The sequence below is a fragment of the Peromyscus californicus genome, unplaced genomic scaffold, assembly GCF_007827085.1.
Source record: "Peromyscus californicus insignis strain IS unplaced genomic scaffold, ASM782708v3 Scaffold_11__1_contigs__length_118956290, whole genome shotgun sequence".
Taxonomy (NCBI): domain Eukaryota; kingdom Metazoa; phylum Chordata; class Mammalia; order Rodentia; family Cricetidae; genus Peromyscus; species Peromyscus californicus.
In genome coordinates this window covers 18,110,510-18,128,631 of record NW_026294402.1, presented here as the reverse complement: position 1 = coordinate 18,128,631, position 18,122 = coordinate 18,110,510, and the positions used below count along the sequence as shown (strand labels likewise).

At 42.5% G+C, this 18,122-nt stretch overlaps 1 protein-coding gene across 6 annotated transcripts in view; it reads right to left on the bottom strand.

Moving 5' to 3' along the window:
• Window positions 1-14,332: 14,332 nt before the first annotated feature.
• Matcap2 (microtubule associated tyrosine carboxypeptidase 2) overlaps window positions 14,333-18,122 on the bottom strand; it is a 49,272-nt gene continuing 45,482 nt past the window's right edge. For all 6 annotated transcript variants that reach the window (XM_052754830.1, XM_052754816.1, XM_052754810.1 and 3 more), the window contains 2 exons: window positions 16,307-16,404; window positions 14,333-14,958 (listed from right to left, as the gene is read on the bottom strand). In XM_052754830.1, coding sequence (XP_052610790.1) covers window positions 14,800-14,958; window positions 16,307-16,404 — 257 coding nt within the window. In that variant the 3' untranslated portion in view covers window positions 14,333-14,799. The remainder of the gene's footprint in view (window positions 14,959-16,306; window positions 16,405-18,122) is intronic.

Sequence of the window (18,122 nt, the reverse complement as noted above, 5' to 3'; positions counted from 1 at the left end):
GCTGTACTTACTGTATCTCATGGTCCCAAGATCTTCACAGAGGCACTAACCCAGAAAAGGGCCGGAAATAAAGGGAAACATTAGACTGAGTACCTAGCTACATCACAGAATACATCTATAAATTCCTACTCACATTGCATAAAACAACCCACCCATGCACCCGTAGTGTAGACTGAGCTGTAGCAGAGGTCAGCGGTGTTCCTACAAGTAGAGAAGTTATATGTTGTTTTGTTGAGCCAAAGCCTGTACACACTTTTTGGTATTTCATGACAGGATTTCTCAGTGTAGCTCTGGCTGTCCTGGAACTCCCTCTGTCGACCAGGCAGGCCTTGAACTCAAGGATCTACCACACATGGCTTGCACATGCACTTGAACAGCTGAGCCATTTCTCTAGTCCCTACGTATCAAGTCTTAAAGAGGTTTAGGGTAGGAGGGAGATAGAGAGGTCTTTGCTCACAGGTAAGCAATAGGGGAACCTAGAATGATAGCGCACCAGGTGGTTCTTTCAAGGGAAGGAGTGAATTACCTGTTATCCACTCAGAGGCTGGAGTGACATGCTTTCTAGCCTGGTGACCTTTGCACAATCTGTGTGCCAGAGACTATGGCATCCCCTAGACCCTTACTGTAAATTTGTTTTTCTCAGTCAATCTATAGAACCTACCTTTATGGACTTTACAAATAGTTTTGATGTAGTCACATCTGATCTAATTTAGCTTACTTTGTCCTCAAGGAGATTTATGTATGCTTTGTTGTGCATGCAAGCTTGAGTTAATCAGGACCAGCATAAGTTTTCACTGAATTGTGCTATGCTTAAATATGCCTAAAATAAACCACTCGGTGTCAGATTCCAGAAGTTAGAACCAACGCTGGCTACTGAGTCCTGATGAACCAATATGCCTTCTTGCCTCCCACAGATTGTCTTTCTGTAACCCATAAAGGTCACAGAGACAACTTCCTAACACCCCCCACAAACACAACACAGTCTGGGGTGGGCTAGAGAGATGACACAGTGGTTAAGAGTACTTGTTGCTCTTGCAGAGGACCAGGATTTGGTGTACATAGTGGCTCACAGACAGGGATCCGATGCCTTCTGAGCTCTGGGCACACCAGTGCTACACATACATACATGCAGGCAAACATTGCTACATACAGAATAAATAAAATATTGAGTCAGGTGTGGTGGCACATGCTTTAATAATCCCAGCACTCAGGAGGCAGAAGCAGTTCATCTCTGAGTTCAAGGTCAGCCTGATCTCCATAGCAAGTTCCAGGCCAGTCAAGGCTACATAATGAGACCCTGTCTCAAAATAAATTAAATACGATTTGATTTGGGGGCAGGAGAGATGGCTTAGTGGTTAAGGAGTACTTGCTGCCTTTTCAGAGGACTCAGTTCATTTCTGGGCTTCCACATCGGGCAGTTAACAACTGTAATTCCAACTCCAGAGAGATCCAACAGCTCTGACCCTGAGGACACCTGCATGCATGTGCACACAGCCACATACAGATACACAGAGTTGATATTTTTATTTTAAAGTGGGGGTTGGAGCAGCAGTTAAAAGTACTAGCTACTCTTCCGGAAAGCCCAGGTTTGATTCCCAGCACCCACATGGTGGCTGCAACTGTCTGTAACTAGTTCTGGGCATCCCACAGCCCTTTTCTGCCTCCAGGGCAACAGCTATACAAGTGGTCCACAGATACACAAGTAGGGGAAACACCTGTGCGTGTAACATTTAAGGGCTGGAGGGATGGCCCAGTGTTTAAGAGCATGTGCTGCTCTTACAGAGGACTTGAGTTTGGTTCCCAGCACCCACAAGGGCCTGGAACTCCAGCTCAAGGAAATCAGGCTCCCTCTTCTCCCTCTGCAGATGCACTCACATGTTTATCTCCCCCACCTCCTCTCTCTCTCTCTCTCTCTCTCTCTCTCTCTCTCTCTCTCTCTCTCTCTCTCTCTCTGTCTCTCTGTCTCTCTGTCTCTCTGTCTCTCTCTCTCTCTCTCTCTCACACACACACACACACACACACACACACTCGTGGGCACATGCACATAATTAAAGGTAAAATCTTTAAATAAAAAATTTCAATTACTTAAAGTTCAAAGTTAGTAATGGTAAAAAATGTGTCTGTGATCATGAGGAGGTGGGAGCAGGGGGTCAGTTCAAGGTCATCATCCTCTGAAACACACCCAAGTTTAAAGCCAGCCTGGGTACATTTTTTTCTTTCAGGGAAAAAAAACATCCCCCAAAATTAAAGGAAAGTGGTTCGGGACTGGAGACAGCGTATAATGGTACAACCTTAGTTTGGCTCCCAGCCCCAGGAAAAGGATCAGGTAGAGGTGGTTGGATAAAATAGGTATGAGGACCAGTGCCGGGGAATGGCTGAAACAGGCATGTCTTGGGCTCACTGGCCAGGCAGTCTAGCAGTCTGTGAGCTCCAGATTCAGTAACAACCCTGTCTCAGAGAGTGAGCTAGAAATGCTGGCACTTGGGATGCAGAGGCAGGCTGTGAGTTCTGAATTCCAGGCCAGCCTGGTCTACAGTTAAGTTCTAGGGCTACACAGTAAGACCCAACAGTGACTTCTGGACTACACAGAGCACACAGGTGGTCAAACACTGGCACACACACACGTGTGCAAACACTTGTCACAGAGACACACATAAGGCACACACACATCACACCATGTAGGTTGATGACCCCACAAATTCAACCGACAGCTGAGTTCACAAAGCCAACTAGCAGAATGTGCTAGTCTCCCGTTCATGCTTTAGTCCTCACATTTCCAGACTGCATCCCTCTCTTTGCCAGTCTTTATGTCTACATTCACCAGAACACCCTACCAACCATCATCACGGCTGTGATGTGCAGAATGCTGACACTGGACCCATTCTCTTCCCTTCATTCTCAGAACTGCTGCTGGGATGGATTTCTCTCATGAGGCAACACTTGTAAGAAGAGGTAGTCCAGGAGTGTCTAGCCAAATCCCAGAGGAAGTTAGACGCCAAACCAAGGGAACATTTCACATGCCAGTATTGACTTTGGTAAACAAAAGACATGCCATACAGCAAGAAATGCTAGATTCCTTTTTTTTCACTTTTTTAAATTTATTTTTCTATTATCAGCTTGATACAGTATAAATTCTTATCCTAATTGTGAAATGTTTCATTGAGGCTTGCCCAGTAATTGAGTGAAACCAAAACTTATTATAAGCCACAGTCATCCTAGGGTCCCCCCTGCTAGGTAGCCTCCCTGGATCTGTGGGTTGCAGTCTGATTGTTCTTTGCTTTATATCTAGAATCCACTTATGAGTGAGTACATACCATATTTGTCCTTCTGGGTTTGGGTTACCTCACTCAGGATGATTTTTTTCTAGTTCCATCCATTTGCCTGCAAATTTCATGCTGTCATTGTTTTTCTCTGCTGAGTAGTACTCCATTGTGTATATGTACCACATTTTCTTAATCAGTTCTTCAGTTGACGGGCATCTAGGTTGGTTCCAGGTTCTGGCTATTACGAATAGTGCTGCTATGAACATAGTTGAGCATGTATCTTTGTGGTATGATTGAGCATTCCTTGCTTATATGCCCAAGAGTGGTATGGCGGGGTCTTGATGTAGGTTGATTCCTATTTTCTGAGAAACCTCCATACTGATTTCCACAGTGGCTGTACAAGTTTGCACACTCACCAACAATGGAGGAGTGTTCCTTTTGCTCCATATCCTCTCCAACATTGACTGTCATTAGTGTTTTTGATCATAGCCATTCTGACAGGTGTAAGGTGGTATCTCAGAGTCGTTTTGATTTGCATTTCTCTGATGACTAAGGGTGTTGAGCATTTCTTTAAATGTCTTTCAGCCATTTGTGATTCTTCTTTTGAGAATTCTCTGTTTAGCTCTTCAGCCCATTTTTTAATTGGATTGTTCAGTATTTTGATGTCTAGTTTCTTGAGTTCTTTATATACTTTGGAGATCAGTCCTCTGTCAGATGTGGGGTTGGTGAAGGTCTTTTCCCATTCTGTAGGCTGTCATTTTGTCTTATTGACTGTGTCTTTTGCCCTACAAAAGCTTCTGTTTCAAGAGGTCCCATTTATTAATTGTTGTGCTCAGTGTCTGTGCTGCTGGTGTTATATTTAGGAAGTGGTCTCCTGTGCCAATTCATTCAAGAGTACTTCCTACTTTCTCTTCTATTAAGTTTAGTGTACCTGGATTTATGTTGAGGTCTTTGATCCACTTGAATTTGAGTTTTGTGCATGGTGACAGATATGGATCTATTTGTAATCTTTTACATGTTGACATCCAGTTATGCCAGCACCATTTGTTGAAGATACTTTCTTTTTTTCCATTGTATAGTTTTGGTTTCTTTGTCGAAAATCAGGTGTTCATATGTGCATGGATTAATGTCAGGGTCTTCAATTTGATTCCATTGGTCTGTATGTCGGTTTTTATACCAGTACCAAGCTGTTTTTATTACTATAGCTCTATAGTAGAGTTTGATGTCAGGGATGGTGATGCCTCCAGAGGTTGCTTTATTATACAGGATTCTTTTAGCTATCCTGGGTCTTTTGTTTTTCCATATGAAGTTGAGTATTTTTCTTTCCAAGTCTGTGAAGAATTGTGTTGGGATTTTGATGGGGATTGCATTGAATCTGTAGATTGCTTTTGGTAAGATTGCCATTTTTACTATGTTAATCCTACCTATCCATGAGCATGAGAGATCCTTCCATTTTCTAATATCTTCTTCAATTTCTTTCTTTAGAGATTCAAAGTTCTTATCAAAAAGGTCCTTCACTTGTTTAGTTAGTGTTATCCCAAGGTATTTTATATTATTTGTGGCTATTGTAAAGGGTGATGTTTCTCTGACTTCTTTCTCAGCCCTTTTATTATTTGTGTATAGGAGGACTACTGATTTTTTTGAGTTGATCTTGTATCCTGCCACTTTACTGAATGAGTTTATCAGCTGTAGGACTTCCCTAGTAGAATTTTTTGGGTCAGTTATGTATACTATCATATCATCTGCAAATAGTGAAAGTTTGACTTCTTCCATTCCAATTTGTATCCCTTTGATCTCCTTTTGTTGTCTTATTGCTCTAGCTAGAACTTCAAGTACTATATTGAATAGATATGGGAAGAGTGGACAGCCTTGTCTTGTTCCTCATTTTAGTGGAATCGCTTTGAGTTTCTCTCCATTTAATTTGATGGTGACTGTTGGTTTGCTGTAAATTGCCTTTATTATGTTTAGGAATGTTCTTTGTATTCCTGATATCTCTAAGACCTTTATCATGAAGGGGTGTTTGATTTTGTCAAAAGCTTTTTCAGAATCTAATGAGATGATCATGTGGTTTTTTTTTCTTTCGGTTTTTTTATATAGTCTATTACATTGACAGATTTTCATATGGTGAACCATCCTTGCATCCCTGGGATGAAACCTACTTGGTCATGGTGGATAATTTTTTTAATATGTTCTTGGATTCCGTTTGCCAATATTTTGTTGAGTCTTTTTGCATCAATGTTCATGAGGGAGATTGGTCTGTAATTCTTCTTCTTTGTTGCATCTTTGTGTGGTTTGGGTATCAGGGTAATTGTAGCCTCATAAAAAGAGTTTGGTAATGTTCCTTCTGTTTCTATTGTGTGGAACAATTTGAAGAGTATTGGAATTAGTTCTTTGAAAATCTGGTAGAATTCTGCACTGAAACCATCTGTCCTGGGCTTTTTTTTGGTTGGGAGACTTTTGATGACTCTTTCTATTTCTTTGGGGGTTATTGGTCTATTTAAATAGTTTATCTGGTCTTGATTTAATTTTGGTATGTGGTATCTATCCATAAAATTGTCCATTTCTTCCCTATTTTCCAATTTTGTGGAGTACAGGTTTTCGAAGTATGACCTGATGGTTCTCTGGATTTCCTCATTGTCTGTTGTTATTTCTCCATTTTCATTTCTGATTTTGTTAATTTGGGTGCTCTCTCTTTGCCTTTTGGTTAATTTGGCTAAGGGCTTGTCTATCTTGTTGATTTTTTCAAAGAACCAACTCTTTGTTTCATTGATTTTTTTTGTATTGTTCTCTTCGTTTCTATTTCATTGATTTCAGCCAATTTGATTATTTCCTGGCATCTATTTCTCCTGGGGGAGTTTGTTTCTTTTTGTTCTAGAACTTTCAGTTGTGCTGTTAAGTAATTGGTATGAGATTTCTCCATCTTCTTTATGTGTGCATTTAGAGCTATGAATTTTCCGCTTAGCACTGCTTTCATAGTGTCCCATAAGTTTGGGTATATTGTACTTTCATTTTCATTGAATTATAGGAAATCTTTAATTTCTTTATTTCTTCCTTGACCCATTGGTGTTTCAGGTGGGCATTATTCAGTTTCCATGAGATTGTAGGCTTTCTATAATTTTTGTTGTTGTTGAATTCTAACTTTAAGGCATGGTGGTCCGATAAGATACAGGAGGTTATTCCAATGTTTTTGTATCTGTTGAGATTTGCTTTGTGACCGAGCATATGGTCAATTTTAGAGAAGGTTCCATGGGGTGCTGAGAAGAAGGTATATTCTTTTGTGTTTGGATGGAATGTTTTGTAAATATTTATTAAGTCCATTTGTGTTATAACATCTGTTAGGTCCTTTATTTCTTTGTTAAGTTTCAGTCTGGTAGATCTGTCTTTTGGTGAGAGTGGTGTGTTGAAATCTCTCATTACTAATGTGTGGGGTTTGGTATGTGATACCTATCCAAAAAATTATCCATTTCTTTTGCATTTTCCAATTTTGTGAAGTACAGCCTTTCGAGGTATGGCCTAATGATTCTTTGGATTTCCTCAGTGTCTATCCCCCCTTTCATTTCTGATTTTGTTAATTTGGATATTCACTTTCTGCTTTTTGTTTAGTTTGGATAAGGGTTTGTCTATCTTGTTGATTTTCTCAAAGAAGCAACTCTTTGTTTCACTGATTTTTTGTATCATTCTTTGTTTCTATTTTATTGAGTTCAGCCCCCAGTTTGATTATTTCCTGGCTTCTACTCCACCTGGGTGAGTTTGCTTCTTTTTGTTCTAGAGTTTTCAGATGTGTGTTAAGTCACAAGTATGAGATTTCTCCAACTGCTTTATGTAGCACTTAGAGCTATGAACTTTCCTCTTAGCACTGCTTTCATAGTATAAGTTTGGGTGTATTGTGGATTCATTTTCTGCCCCGGCCACGGGGTGTCAACGGGGGCGACCCACCTGCAGGAGAGAATGAGAGGGATGGGAGACACAAGAGAAGACAGCAAGACAGTGTGTTCTGATCAAGCTGCAAATTTTATTCTCCTCAGCAAGGCTTATATAGCATGAGAGGGGGCAGGAAGGAGGGAAGGGGTGCACTACGTGCCGTACGTGCAGGTGAAGGGCTACATGCAAGTCGTGCAAGTCGTGAGGCTGCTAGGTGGTCAGGGCCCATTGTTCTGTTGCTATGCTACCTGACCTGCCTGACCTGTTCTTTATCTTTGGGGGCATCTGGTTTAGGTCAGGGGCTTGTTCTCTGGCCTAGCTAATACTTTTCCATGGTTCATGTTTGGTCTCTGACAATTTTCATTGAATTCTAGGAAGTCTTTAATGTCTTTCTTATTTCTTCCTTGACCCAGTGGTGATTATTGAGCATTGTTCAGTTTCCATGAGTTTGTAGGCTTTCTTCATTTTGTGTTGTTGTTGAAAAACTAACTCTAAGCCATGGTGGTCCGATAAGATACAGGGGGTTATTCCAATTTTCTTGTATCTGTTGAGATTTGTTTTGTTACCGAGTTTGTGGTCAATTTTAAAGAAGGTTCCATGGGGTGTTGAGAAGAGTGTATATTCTTTTGTGTTTGGGTGAAATGTTCTATAGATGTCTATTAGGTCCATTTGAGTGATAACTTCTGTTAAATCCCTTATTTGTCTCTTATTTGTCTGTTAAGTTTCTGTCTGGCAGACCTGTCCAGTGGTGAGAGTGGGGTGTTGAAGTCTCCCACTATCAGTGTGTGGGGTTTGATGTGTGATTTGAGCTTTAGTAGTGTTTCTTTTACAAATGTAGGTGACCTTTTATTTGGGGCATAAATGTTCAGAATTGAGATTGCATCTTGATGGATTTCTCCTGTGATGAACATGAAATGTCCTTCTTGATCTCTTTTGATTTTAATTTGAATTCTATTTAGATATTAGGATAGCTACACCAGCTTGTTTCTTAGGTCCATTTGATTGGAAAGTTTTTTCCCAACCCTTTACTCTGAGATAATGTCTGTCTTTGAGGTTGAGGTATGTTTCTTGTGTGCAGCAGAGAATGGATCCTGTTTTCTTATCCATTCTGTTAGCCTGTGTCTTTTTATAGGCAAATTGAGTCCATTGATATTAAGGGATATTAATGACCAGTGATAGTTAATTCCTGTTATTTTTTTGGTGGTAGTATGTGTGTGTTTCCCTTCTTTGAGATTTGTTGATGTGAGGTTATCTGTTGCCTGTGTTTTGGTGGTTGCATCTAGCTTCCTTGAGTTGGAGTTTTCCTTCTAGTACTTTCTGTAGAGCTGGATTTGTGGATATGTAATGTTTAAATCTGGTTTTGTCATGAAATATCTTGTTTTCTCCATCTACAATGATTGAAAGTTTTGCTGGGTATAGTAGTCTGGGCTGGCATCCATGGTTTCTTAGTATCTGCAGAACATCTGTCCAGGACCTCCTGACTTTCATAGTTTCCATTGAGAAGTCAGGTGTAGTTCTGGTTTTTTGTTTGTTTTTGTTTTTCTGTTTTTGTTTTTGTTTTTGTTTTCGAGACAGGGTTTCTCTGTGTAGCTTTGCACTTTTCCTGGAACTCTCTGTAGCCCAGGCTGGCCTCGAACTCACAGAGATCTGTCTGCCTCTTCCTCCCAAGTGCTGGGATTAAAGGCGTGGGCCACCACCGCCCGGCCAGGGGTAGTTCTAATAGGTCTGCCTTTTTATGTTACTTTACCTTTTTCCTTCACTGATCTTAATATTCTTTCTTTATTCTGTATGTTTAGTGTTTTGACTATAATGTGATGAGAGGATCTTTTTTGTGGTCCAGTCTATTTGGTGTTCTGTACGCTTACTTGTATCTTTATAAGCATGTCTTTCTTTAGGTTGGGAAAGTTTTCTTCTATAATTTTGTTGAATATATTTTCTGTGCCTTTGAGCTGTAATTCTTCTATCTCTATTATTTTTAGGTTTGGTCTTTTTATGGTGTCCCGGATTTCCTGCATGTTGTGTGCTAAAAATTTGCTGGATTTATCATTTTCTTTGACTGATGAGTCTATTTCCTCTATCGTATCCTCAATGCCTCAGATTCTCTCTTCCATTTCTTGTATTCTGTTGGTTATACTTGCCTCTGTAGTTTCTTTTTATTTACTCAGATTTTCCTTTCCCTGAATTCCCTCAGGTTGTGTTTTCTTTATTGCTTCTATTTCAATTTTCAGGTCTTGAACTGTTTCCTTTACCTGTTTGTTTTTTCTTGGGTTTCTTGACTTCCTTTAAGTAATTTCTTGATTTCCTCCAATTTTTTGTCTTTTCCTCCATTTCTTTAAGTGAATTTTTCATTTCCTCTTTTACAGCCTCTGTCATCTTCATAGCATTTTTTAAGGTCATTTTCTTCTGGACCATCTGCTTTGGGATGTTCAGGTCTTGCTGTTGTAGGATCACTAGGTTCTGGTGGTACTGTATTGCCCTTTATGTTGTGAATTTGTTCTTACACTGCTGTCTACCCATTTCTTCCTTTAATCTGATCAGGTGGGGCTCCAGGTCACTCTTCTTCCAATTGATCCAGGTGGGGCCTCTGGCTCCTGTGGTTGTTTTTCCCAACTGGTCCAGGAGGGGGCATATGGTTCAGGTCTCAGGTAGTCGCTGGTGCTGCAGGGGATGATTTGTTTGGCAAGGGGGGGGGGAGCTGCTGGGTCACTGGGACTACAATGGCTAGGGAGAGGGGCAAGGAATGTGCCCCCAGGGCCTAGGGGCTAGAGACCTGGTCTACCCAGTCAGGAGATCAGGGCCTTACCTGTTCCCAATCAGTGCAGGGTGGGCTTATGGCTCTGGTGTCCCAGGGGATGGTTGGTTTGGTGACTGGGGTGGGGGAAGAATCTGCTGCCCAGTCTCTGGGGCTGCACTGGCTGGGGGTGGGGTGGGGCCTTACCTGTTCCCAGATGGTCACTGGTGCCACAGGGGATGGTTTGTGGGCGAAGAGGCATCTGCCCAGTCTTTGGGGGCTCCAATCATATTTCTTTTATTAAAGATACAGTCTCCCATGTCCCAGACTTCAACTCAACTGTGTAGCCGAGCATGGCCATGAACTTGATATTCCTGCCTCTACCCCCTGGGCGCCATGATTACAGGCGTTTACCACCAATTCTATTTTTTTGTTGTTTTTCAATTTTTTGAGACAGGGTGTCTCTATGTAGCTAGACTTCACTATGTAGATCAGGCTGAGATCCACAGAGATTCTCCTTAGTGCTGCAGCATTTTCATTTGGTATTGCTTGTTCCACTATGTGTGGGCTTCAACAGGTGAGCTAAGTGCTCTGCCCCTGAGCTCTCCTGTGAGCCCCAGGCAGTCTGATGACCCAGCAGTTGTCCTTGGGTCTGCAGACCTTGCAAACATCATAAAGAAAATCCAGTGACAGTCTGTTTCTGCTCCAAACACAGGCCCCACTGCCTGCAGCACCCTTTACCCCAGTACCTACCTCCTTGGGCACAGGACCGGTCATGGTGACAGCTGCTTCCTGGCCTCTCCCTGTGCCTCACTCTTCCTGGGGGAGCTCTGAAGCTCAGCACAGAACCTTAACAGGAGGTTCTGGATCCATTTTCTAAATGAGCAGTGTGGTCATTTGGCAAAACTGTGTTCTTTGCTTGTCTCCATTTACCCTTAGTTACTTTTCAATTGCTGTGGCAAACAGCACAGTCAAGCCAACTTACAAAGAAAGCATTTAACTGGGCTTACAGTTTCAGAGGGTCAGAGTTCACAATGGTATAGCAAAGGCACCTTGGCATGAGCAGCAGAGTTCACATCTTGATCCACAAGTAGGAGGCAGAGAGAGACAAAACCCAAATCTCAAAGCCCCCCCACACCGTGACATACTCCCCCAGAAATGTCATACCTCTTTAATCCTCCCCAAACAGCCACCAACTGGAGACCAAGTATTCAAAAACATGTGACACTCTGGGGGCCATTCTCCTTCAAATTATCACATCCCTCACACTAAGGGGATAAAGAAAACTAAGTAGAGAAAGATGTAATGTTTCTCTATAGGACACTAGAAGATGAGGATTACTGAAGTCCTTTCAAGTATAAAAAAAAAGTGCCACTGATTTGTCAATAATTTACCACTTTATTAGTTCTGAGGCCTCTTCCAAAGAGGGGATTCCACGCCTGGTACTGAAATCCTGGTCAGAAGCCCCTGGCTGGGGAGCTCATAGGCCCTAGAGTAGAACTTGCTATTGTTATTTTGCTATATGACCACACTGTCAAATTGCCTTCTAAATACTCCTGTTTGTACCCACAGTCCTAGGCTGCTCTTAACCTTGGCCAAAGAAACTTCTCAGTGCCTAGCAGTCAACAGAGAGATGCACCCCTGCTCAGAGTGCTGAGAATAAAGTCTGACTGCTCACTCTAACTGGAACATCTATATTAACACCACCCCACCCCCACCCACCAAGGCTCAGGAACACCACAGATGAGGAGGTGGAAAGATGGAAGAGCTGGAAGATGAGGAGTCCTGTGAAATGCTTGCTGGCTTCTGGTAAATGCCTTTAATCCCAGCCAGCACTTGGGAGGCCCAGGCAGGCAGATCTCTGTGATTCAAGACCAGCTTTGTCTATATAGCAAGTTCCAGATCAGCCAGGGCTACCTAATCTCACAAACATTGATACCCTGTCTTAAAAATATACAAAACAAACAAATCCCGTAAGTATAAAGAAACTGTGAAAAAAAAAAAAAAAAAGGGGGGGTGGGGGGAAAAAAAAAAAAAAAAAAAAAAAAAAAAAAAAAAAAAGAAACTGTGGATTCCAGTTTGTTGACATTATTTGTGTACCTTTGTCTGTGCATTTTGTGGGGGAGGGGGGTTGATGGGGAGTCCTTCTCAATCTCTTTCCAGCTACTTTTTCAGACAGGGTCTCTCACCAATCAGCCAGGGTTGCTCGAACCAGCCCCGAGACCCTCGTTCCTCTGCCTCCCAACCACTAGGATTTCAGATTAGTGCTCCACAGGCTTTTTTAATATGAGCTCTAGGGATCACATTCAGATCCTCACGACTGCATGGGAAGCCCTTTATGATGAGCCCTCTTTCTTTCCAGTTCCCTAACAGTAAATTTACTTTGAATCCATTTGCTTAATACTTCATCAATATTTGTATTTGACCCAATTATATGTTAGAATTAACAAGCAGGGCCAGTGAGATGGCTCCGTGGGTGAAATCATTTGCCTCTGCAAGCCTGGTGACCGGAGTCTGATCCCAGACCCAATAGTGAAAGGAGAGAACTGACTATACAAAGATGGCCTCTGACCTCCACACGATGCATGTACACAGAGTAATAACTTAAAAGTGAATCATAACTGGCAAAATTTATGGACTCTTAATCATCAACAGCCTATGGTAAATACTTATTACAATTAAAATTCATGTATATTCAAGTTAAATACCTTGCAAAATTTTTCTGTTTATTAAAAAATTTATTTTTTGAAAGCTGGGCATGGTGGTGCACACCTTTAATCCCAGTACTTGGGAAGCAGAGGCAGATCTCTGAGGCTAGTCTGGTCTATAGAGTGAGTTCCAGGACAGCCTGGACTATACAAAAAAACCCTGTCTCGAAAAACCTTTTAAAAAACTTATTTTAGGAAACAAAAGTGATCTTACACAGTCATTTGGATGAGAACTCGAGACAAGGCTGAAAGCATAGCACTCTGCTGCAAGGAGAGGTATGCCTGAGGGGTTGGGAGCAGATATCTCTGTCACCTAAGTCCTGCCCTGCCTGGCAAACAGATGTACAGAACATGCTGATTATAATGCTGTAGAGTGAAGAGGTAGGTCTTTCAAGCTCCAAAGGGCCTTGCTCTACTGCCAAAGGCAAGAGGTGTGGCTTTTTTTAGAGGAGAAGCTGGGTTTAGTTGTAACATTATTATCTGAAGCATGCCCTACCAGATGTGTGAAGAAGAAATCACATAACCCAGGCTTTGCAGTCTTTGTCTCCTGAGCTGGCAGCCCATTTCTGCCTGCGCCAAGGTGGAGACGAGCTCTCAGAGGGCTTTGGGTAGAATCACCATAGCAACCCTGGACTAGTTCCAGTAGCACTCCCCCTGGTTCGTAAAATTGTAGGAAAAGTCAATTACGAGCCCAGGTGTACATGCTGCAAAGTGTATGTGGAATTCTCCTACAGTCAAGCTGTATCAGAATTGACCGAAGGCTGTTTATCAGAAGGAAAGGCCCAGAAATTTCATTTCTCAGACCATGGCCCAGTTTATTCAAGGTCAGCCTGTCTGTCCTCTCCTCATGACACATTCCAAAGGTGAGTAGCCTCATTTTTCCCAACTTTTCATTTGAGTGGATGGATAATGAATGAATGAATGAACGAAGTGCTAAGATAAAAGGCAAGAAGCAGCAACTCATTTTCAAGACCATCTGCTGAGGAGACTTTCACTCTACTTCCTTGCCAAGAAAAGGATCTTAAAAGCTGACTAAAATGTAAAGGGTAACTGTGTTTCTGCACCACAGTGTAGTTCAGAGGTAACTGGCCAGGCCTGTGCTGTGGGTGACACTCTAGGGACCACCAGCCTGCGGTCCCCTTCAGTGCACTCGACACATGGGAGGACCACCAGCCCGTGGTCCCCTTCAGTGCACTCGACACATGGGAGGACCACCAGCCTGCGGTCCCCTTCAGTGCACTCGACACATGGGAGGACCACCAGCCCGCGGTCCCCTTCAGTGCACTCGACACATGGGAGGACCACCAGCCCGCGGTCCCCTTCAGTGCACTCGACACATGGGAGGACCACCAGCCCGCGGTCCCCTTCAGTGCACTCGACACATGGGAGGACCACCAGCCCGTGGTCCCCTTCAGTGCACTCGACACATGGGAGGACCACCAGCCCGCGGTCCCCTTCAGTGCACTCGACACATGGGAGGACCACCAGCCCGCGGTCCCCTTCAGTGCACTTGACAAATGGGAGTGTGGGGGACAAAGAGATAAGTGTCGAGCCTTGGGGTATAGGTCAGTGGCAGATTATACCCGTGTCTGATCCTTAGTAACACACACACACACACACACACACACACACACACACACACACACACTTCTCTAGTTTATATAAGCTGAGAAAACAAAACGAAAAAGTATAAAATAAAGAACTTAATGAAAAGTTTTCAAATTTCTTTTCATTCTCCTTTTAACATTACCAAACATAAGAAAAATAAGAACTCGGAGGTATCGCTAGCCTTTCGGCGTGTTACAAAATGTTCAAAGAAGAACAATCGCCACTGTTTAGCAGAGGAAATAGAACCTTGGAGTTTATACAGCACAGCTTAGAATTTGGCCACCTCCAACCCAGAGCGGGCCTCAGTGCTCACGTTTACCACTCATCCTGGAGTCCTCCTCCTCAGCAGGATCTTCATTTGTCTCTGGAGATATGGAGGAAGAGGAGCGACTTCCACCTGCAGTCTATAGACACATTTTAGGAAAATAGTTTCTGGTTTACATATAACCTAAAATTTCAGCTGGATACTGAGGGCTGGTCTTCAGAAACTGCGTTCAGCACCACTCTTGGCTAATGCAGGTGCTAGGTAGGTACCCTAGCCGCTAACAGCCACGGAGGAGCACACTGCTTAGATGAGGGCTTTCAGCTCTGCATCGGTCAGCTCGTTCACTTCCATGATCTTCTCTAAGTGCTCCATGTACCGGCTGTGATCATGCAGGAAGTGGGGTACTCTCATGTTTTCAGTAACTGCCAATCCTTTCAAGCGATCCACATCTTCATAAGATACCTGACAAAGGGAATTGTTTTACAACGATAAGTTACATTTTGGAAGTGAATTTTTCTCTTGGACCTTAAATATGTGGATATGAGACCAGGTGTAGTGGCTCACATCTTTACAACACTTGGGAACTTGCAGGCAGAGACAGATGAACCTCTATGAGTTTGAGGCCAGCCTGGGCTGGTGACTTTGAGTGGAGTCCAGTGCTCATTAACTGTTCCCAAATTCCTAGCACCCCTGAGAATGACACTGAAATCTATTCTGCCTGCACTCGGTAAATGGAGTAGCAGGAACTGGACGGCAGTGTATCTGTTTGCAATGTGGCTTCCTAAATATATACATATTTTAAATGTTTTTTTAAATTGTGTTTGTCTGCAAGTATGTATGTCACAACATGTGTGACTGGTGCCTTTAAAGACCAGAAGAGGGTCCTGGATCCCCTGGAACTGGAGTTATGGATGGTTATAAGCTATCATGTGTGTGCTGGGAATGAAATCCAGATCCTCTACCAGAGCAACAGGTGCTCTTAACCCATTTTTCAGCTCCCTAAATACATTTTGTAAAGATGTGTGTGTGTGTGTGTGTGTGTGTGTGTGTGTGTGTGTGTGTGTGCGCATGTGCGTGTGCGCGCACAGGTGTGCAGGTGCCTGCCGAGAACAAAGGAAAGTGTGAATCCCCCAAAGTTGGAGTTCTAGGTGGTTATGAAGTGAACCATCTGAGGGTGCTGAGAGCCAAGCTCAGGTCCTTTGCAAGAATGGCAAACGCTCTTAAGCCACTGAGTCACCTCCCCAGATCCCTGCTTTCTGGAATATTTGAAGCACACTGTTATGACTTATGGCTTAGAAAGGATTCCTTTCAAATGTCAGCATTCACTGTCAAAGTACCTGGTCACCTGAGTTGGTGATGGACATATGCAACAAGATTGGTACTCTACTTTAATGTTTACTGAATTAATGATAAATTCTTTTTAAAAAAAAAAAATAGTATGGTCATGTTCCAGGACAGCTAGGACTGTTGCACAGAGAAACCTTGTCTTGAAGAAGAAAAAAAAAGTTTAAGGTCATCTTCGGCAGCATAACTAGTTGGAGGCCATCCTAGCTCACGAGATTCTGATTCAAAAAACAGACAAACAAAACCCAAAAGCAAACCCAAAAAGATGCACATAAAAATAAAACGTTTCCCCAAGTTCTCTACTCATTTGTTTCTTACTAATCACAAAGAAGTTTCCTTCTGTTGTCACAAAGAAGAAACTTGTTCCACAACAACAAAATAACAAACAGTCTGAACACGGGTGGCTTGGATCACATGACCAAGTGAAAGGCAATGCTGACTGGGAGGCCGGCCACTGTTCACTCACCTTGCCCAGGGCAGTCAGCAGATGAAAGTCTATGGACTCTCTGAATCGAAGGATTTGAAGGATTCCATCCAAGTACACCTGGTCTTTACTGAAACACCCTGGAGAAACCAGAAGAATGTTTACTTTCTTTCTCTTTAAAAGGAAATTTTATTTTTTAATGGTATGTGTGCACGTGTGTATGCATGTGAGTGTGTGCATGTGTGTGTGTGCATGTGAGTGTTTGCCTTAAGTGTATCTTGTCCTACCACAGAACACATTGTGTACTTCGGTATTGGCACCTGGGGAGGCCAGCTGTGAGCTGCCAGAGTGGTCCTGGGAATGGACTCAGGTCCTCTGCACAATCATACACATTTAACTGCTGAGCCATCCTTCCAGGCCAGTGCTGGGTTTTTAATGTTTAAAGAGACACCGAGTCAGATGCTAACCATTCTCTTGATGGGAGAGTGCATTTAAAACATCCTGTTTTAGTTCTTGAGACAGGGTCTCACTCACTAGATAGCCTGAGTTGTCCTGGCACTGTCTGTAGACCAGGCTAGCCTTGAACTGACCGAGATCCACCTGCCTCTGTCTCGTGCTGGGATTAAAGCTGTGTGCCACCATGCCTGGCCCACATTTATTTTTATTCAATTATTGTCACAACATAAAATGCAAGATCTTGGAAAGTAACAAGATAGTATTGATAGTGCACAGACCAGTACTTTAACCTGAAGAACCTATTTTACCACTTTTTCTTAATTAAAATGACATTTTCCCCAAATTTAAAGACTGAGACTTAAAGTCAGTGACTTACAATCATTACCCCACCCATACCAACTGAGCATGAGGGTCATGCCTTGGTGTGAAGGAGAGATGGGGTGAGAAGTCTTAACAAGGGCAATATGGAGGTGTGGGGTGTTTGAATGTCCTGTGTTCTTCTGTTTGCTCTGTGTTAAACAGTACTAGCCCCGCCCTAACTCCTTTAAGATTATGATCCTGGACACTACAGCACATAACTGTGAGTCAAGAAGTATTTCAAGGCAAAAGGATCTTGAAATTTCCATCATCCTGGGTGAAATAGTGTGATACTGTTTTGGTTGATTAGGGTTGTTTTTACTTTGCTTTGTTTTTGAGACTAGTTTCAGGCTCAGGAAATATCTCAGTCTGTAAAGAGCTTGCCTCTCAAGCATGTGGAGCTCAATTCTAAAACCTACATCTAAAAACCGTCAATGACACTGGCTTTTGTTGTGTAGCCCTGGCAGGCTTTGAATACACATCCATTCCCATCTCAGCCTCCTGAAGAGTGGCATTACAGCTATGTGTTACCACACTCTGCTAAAATTATGACTTAGTTGGGCGGTGGTGGCACACGCTTTTAATCCTAGCACTCGGGAGGCAGAGCCAGGCGAATTACTGTGAGTTCGAGGCCAGCCTGGTCTACAGAGCGAGATCTAGGACAGCCACCAAAACTACACAGAGAAACCCTGTCTTGAAAAACCAAATAAATAAATAAATAGATAGATAGATAGATAAATAAATAAATAAATAAATAAATAAATAAATAAATAAATAAATAAATAAATAAATAAAATTATGACTTAATGTTTTAAAAACTGGAAAGCCCAGATTGATCTACACAGGGAGTTCCCAGTCATCCAGAGTAATGTATTAATGAGGGTTCAGCATCTTAAAATTGTCCTTGTTTTATATAAATTTCAGGATGTCTATTTTTAAAAAAGCCTTTAGGGGTGGAGTTGCTGCTCTTTCAAAAAACCTGGATTTGATTCCCAGCACCCACATGGAGGCTCACAACCTTCTCTAACTCTAGTTTCAGGGGATC